This window comes from Triticum aestivum, chromosome 5A (genome assembly GCF_018294505.1).
Source record: "Triticum aestivum cultivar Chinese Spring chromosome 5A, IWGSC CS RefSeq v2.1, whole genome shotgun sequence".
Taxonomy (NCBI): domain Eukaryota; kingdom Viridiplantae; phylum Streptophyta; class Magnoliopsida; order Poales; family Poaceae; genus Triticum; species Triticum aestivum.
Genome location: NC_057806.1, coordinates 523080639 through 523085413, shown reverse-complemented (window position 1 = coordinate 523085413; position 4775 = coordinate 523080639). Strand labels below are relative to the sequence as shown.

The window sequence follows — 4775 nt, the reverse complement described above, 5'->3', positions numbered from 1 at the left end:
TTATTTTCATTTTTTTATGATTTTACTGTTCATCATGAGCTCAAATGATTCTGAGATCGCGAGCAGAATATGACCCCTATTGAGGAGAGATTAACCAAATCATTTATGTGATACAGAATTGACTTTCCATAGTTTTTCGTGCATGCTTTCAGCTTTGTACACAGCTTTGACGTGAGTCTGCTATCATTCGACGCGACGCCAGATATGGTTGCCAGTACATGGGGTAGTAGGATGCCACTACTTGACCTTTAATCATTCAAGTTGGATAAAAAGATAGGAATAGGGATTTTCTTGTTGATCCAATCGGAACTCTTGAATTGAGGGGTGGCCAAAACACCTTGTACCTTTCCCAATACTTGACCTTCGATGCAATTGTTTACCTTTCTAGTTTTGACGATGGAATGAATCTACTTTTGACTTGTCCTCCATATGCAATAGTTTGATTGTCAGGTTTCAAGAACGCTGGAAGAGAAGGGAAACCTCAGAGGCAGAAGGTAGAAAAACGATTTCATCATCTTATGGAAGGCATTTCCATTTTGGTAGACCATTGGGGCAGAAGGAACACTCACCGTAGGCAATTCGTAACTCCATAGATGCAAACCTTTGAGGTAGGCATTGACCATTTGGTACTGTCACTAGTTCGGCATACTATAGAAACCCTTTGGTATAGGTAGACATGAAGCTACATCATAAATTGTCATTCTATAGATAGCTTAAGTTTGATACCTTCACAAATCCCCATCGTTGACCGAGATGGAGGTAATCTAACCATTGGAATATTTCCTTTCTGAAACCTGCTATCTTTCCACTTCTATCGGCTCACAACTTTTGGATCAATTCTGCGATAAGGCTGGATGGCCAAGGCGCCCTTTCGAGACTAGGACTCTCAGGTGGGTAAGATTCGGAAAACAGAAAAGCTAACCTGAATTCCTGCTTATCCCTAGGCTGCTGCTCTGTACTGCCTTCCCTCAAGTCGGTATCTTCTTCCATCATGAAAGTCGGTAAGAAATCTAGTCGGCAACAGGGAAATCAGGAACTCAAACTAATAGCTTCCTTGGTCTCTGAACAGAGCACTACACTAGATGAGGGAATCGATGGATGTGCACCTTTTAGGGGAAGAATGCCACAACCTTTCCTTCCGATACTTTGGGCCTTACAAGATTCTAGCACGTGTTGGTGCTGTTCCATATTAACACCGGGAGCTACCTTCAACTTCTCAAGTGCATCCTGTATTTTTCACGTCTCTAAGCTTCGACGTGTTGTTCCCCCGCCCACTGTCTCTCAGGTATCCACTCGCTTACCATCTGAGACTGACAATCCCTCTGTCCCTATGCAAGTTTTGGTGAGTCGTTGGTATAAGTAATAAAGGGAGATCAAGTATAAGTAAATGTATAAAAATGTTAGACGCGAAGATTTTTAAGTTATAATGATCGACGGTCATGATATGAGATATTTCGTAAATCAGATCAGACGGCCAGGATCGCACGGCTCACGACACCTATAGTGCCGCCTTATATGAGAAAACACACGAAGCTACATGCTGCATATACAGCATACATGTCGCTAGTGGTCACTAGTTAGTGAGAGTGTGATGTCATCTCTTGCCTACGTGTAGCCTTCCCACTTCATGTTATATATACGTGCCATCCTCCTATCATCCATTCCAAGCTCTGAATATACAGCCACCTCGTTACACCACAAACCACTCTCAACGCCAGCTGCGACCGATGGACACCAACGCCGCCTGGCCGCAGTTTGACGGGCAAGAGTACAGGACGGTGTGGCCGGAGGAGCAGGAGTACCGGACGGTGTGGTCGGAGCCGCCGAAGCGGCGGGCGGGGCGGAACAAGTTGCAGGAGACACGCCACCCAGTGTACCGCGGCGTGCGCCGCCGTGGCCGGGAAGGGCAGTGGGTGTGCGAGCTGCGCGTGCCGGCCGGAAGCCGGAGTTACTCCAGGATCTGGCTTGGCACCTTCGCCAGTGCCCAGATGGCGGCGCGCGCGCACGACTCGGCCGCGCTCGCGCTCTCCGGCCGCGACGCGTGCCTCAACTTCGCCGACTCCGCCTGGCGGATGATGCCCGTCCACGCAGCCGGGTCGTTCAAGTTGGCCGCCGCGCAGGAGATCAAGGACGCCGTCGCCGTGGCCCTCAAGGAGTTCCAGGAGCAGCAGCGCCCTGCCGACGAGTCAACGGCGCCGTCGTCCACGGCCGAGGAGAGCGCGCTCTCCATCATCCCCAGCGACCTGTCGGGGCTCGACAATGAGCACTGGATCGGCGGCATGGAGGCCGGGTCGTACTACGCGAGCTTGGCGCAGGGGATGCTCATGGAGCCGCCGGCCGACGGAGCTTGGCGGGAGGACCGCGAACACGACGACGGATTCGACACGTCGCTGTGGAGCTACTAGTGTGATCAACTGATTAAGCAATGTAAAGATCTAGAGAGTACTGCTAGTGCTAGATTGTGTTTCACCAAATATGGGAAGAAGAGAGAGTAAGCATCGGGGGAAAGGTTTCCCCCCAATGTGAAAGCGCTCGGTTTCTACTCCCGGAAGGGCACAAATGAGCTTCTTTCTTTATTTAATAAATAAATAGAGAAATGAGCAGTAGTAGATCAATCATTCGCTCCATGGACACAAACCAAATATCTTGACGTCACGGCTGGGCGACCCTACCACTAATGTTTTTGAGCTGCCATGCAATAGAATCCAACGGTAGGTACTGTTCGTTCATGTGTGATGACCAGAATTGGCAGGCAGCCAGAAATATCTGAAGTCGACCAGGGGTAGTAATGGGACCAGATGTTTATTTCTGATTAATTATTTTGATTGATTGAGGGGAAAGACAGAGCCTTGCCATTTTTAAATCAGACAAAACAAAAGACATTACTAAACCACTTTATACGACAATGACAGCCGCCATTGGTCATGTCTTCTTTTTCCGTGAAAGCAACGTCCAAAATATCTACACAGGGTTCTTGGAAAATGTGGTGATTTCGCACCTTCGATATCTTCACAATACATACATGATGAACTCCCCGAAAAGCATCTGTTGTGGAGCATCAATGCTACTAGGGGGTTCGTCGAGCGGTGAAAAATTCGTTAGTGGTGAGGACGGAGCATCGACTAGTTGGTTGGGCAATTCGGGTAGCTGCCAGCCTATCCGAGTTCGAGCCCCGGCTTGAACGCGTGATGTCCACAGAGTTTCTTCTATAAAAAAAATTATCAACAAGTGTTAGTTCTTGAGATGGTCTCATTTTTTCTAAAATTCATTAGTGGTGTTAGTGGAGATGGAGAAATAACCGGAAACAATGCCTGAAAATCCGCGGACGAAGGGACATGCATGTCGGAGGTGCTCATATCTCTCAAACCTATGACATCTCTAGTCGATTCCCTAAATTTTAGAGGAGCAAATGGCCATTGTGTTTGCACAGTTTGATCTTCTCCACCTATGCACAAATGAACATTGTGCCGTCTTTAGTCTCTAATCTAGCAAATAGTGCACGAACATCTACCAAATTTATCGCTATCGATAGATCGATGTACTCTTTTTTCTAATACCAAAACTTGCATTCATCCTACATGCTAGAGTTGTGTCGAATATTGTGTACAAGGTAGGTTACAGTTGGATTTGTAGTTGTGTTGTGTTTAGATAGGATATGGAGTCGTGTCCAAGTAGGACACTTGTATCCTAGGCCTCTCATATATAGTGGGGGTATATACACGATGTAACCTATGCCAATATAATAACACCGGAACGCAGGGGAAGCCGACGGCATGTGCCGATGTCCAGGGCAACCGAGTGCGGTATTGTAGCGGTGTCACGGAAAGGAGCGCCCATAGTCATGCCCGGGGGATGTAGCCATATCGGTGAACCTTGTTAACAAATCTCGGCATCGTGCTCGTGTGATTGCTTGGTCCTCGAATGATCGATGGTATGCCTCAGATTTATTTTAACAAGTGGTATCATGAACTAGGTTTTTCGGAGGGCGGTGGCTGTTGATCTGGAGGAAGCGATGCCGAGAGATCCTAGTTGTGGAGTTGAAACCGATCGATGGATCGGAACGGTGGCAACTTGATCTATTCGGATGCGGCGAAATTGCAATCAGAAGCGCAACACTCGACGAGATCGGTTCGGCCGGCGGCAGCACAGGCTAGCAGCAGGAGGCCCGTGGACGGGCGGACGCCCCAGTCCTGACGCACCGATGGGTAGGCGGCCCATCCAGCGTCAGTGGCCCAGTTGGGGGTCAGCCATGCGTAAGGCTGGAAACTGGCTGCGACGAGGCACGTGATCGTGCGTTCTACGTGGAGCCGAAGGAAGCATCTCGTGAGGATTTGTTTTGAGAAAAAAATGGGACCGAGTCCCCTATGACACAAAGAGGCAGCAGCAGATCGAGTCCGAAATAAACATATCCATCATTTGTGTGCATCCATCGGAAAGCAAGAGGCAGGACAAAGCAATTAGCTAGCATCAGAAGAAGCCAAGGAGACAAGTTGACGTGAAGCGAAGGCTAGTACTTGGGCATCGCTCGGAAAGCTTGATTAATTTTTCAAGGGTCAGCCGTATACAGAATCATGGTGTCAACGGGTACCGGGTTTGAGGTGGAAAAGTTCACGGAACTAGAAACCTTGGATTATGGCAGACAAGGATGAAAATTTTGTTGGCACAATGAAGATGCTTGAAGGCGTTGCGGCAAGTCATGTCAGCTATGGAATTATCATGTGATGGATGGAAATTCGCGGAAGACGATTTGGGAGCCTCGAGCGTGTCATACAGTC

At 48.4% G+C, this 4775-nt stretch overlaps 1 protein-coding gene across 1 annotated transcript; it reads left to right on the top strand.

Moving 5' to 3' along the window:
- Nucleotides 1-1671: 1671 nt before the first annotated feature.
- Nucleotides 1672-2615, top strand: LOC778406 (dehydration-responsive element-binding protein 1B). The gene has a single exon (XM_044529453.1). The coding sequence runs from the start codon at nt 1728-1730 to the stop codon at nt 2403-2405; it is 678 nt and encodes a 225-aa protein (XP_044385388.1). The 5' UTR covers nt 1672-1727; the 3' UTR covers nt 2406-2615.
- Nucleotides 2616-4775: the final 2160 nt, after the last annotated feature.

Coding starts and splice junctions, on each gene's coding strand:
- LOC778406 (XM_044529453.1), top strand. CDS start 1,728: ATGGACACCAACGCCGCCTGGCCGCAGTTTGACGGGCAAGAGTACAGG.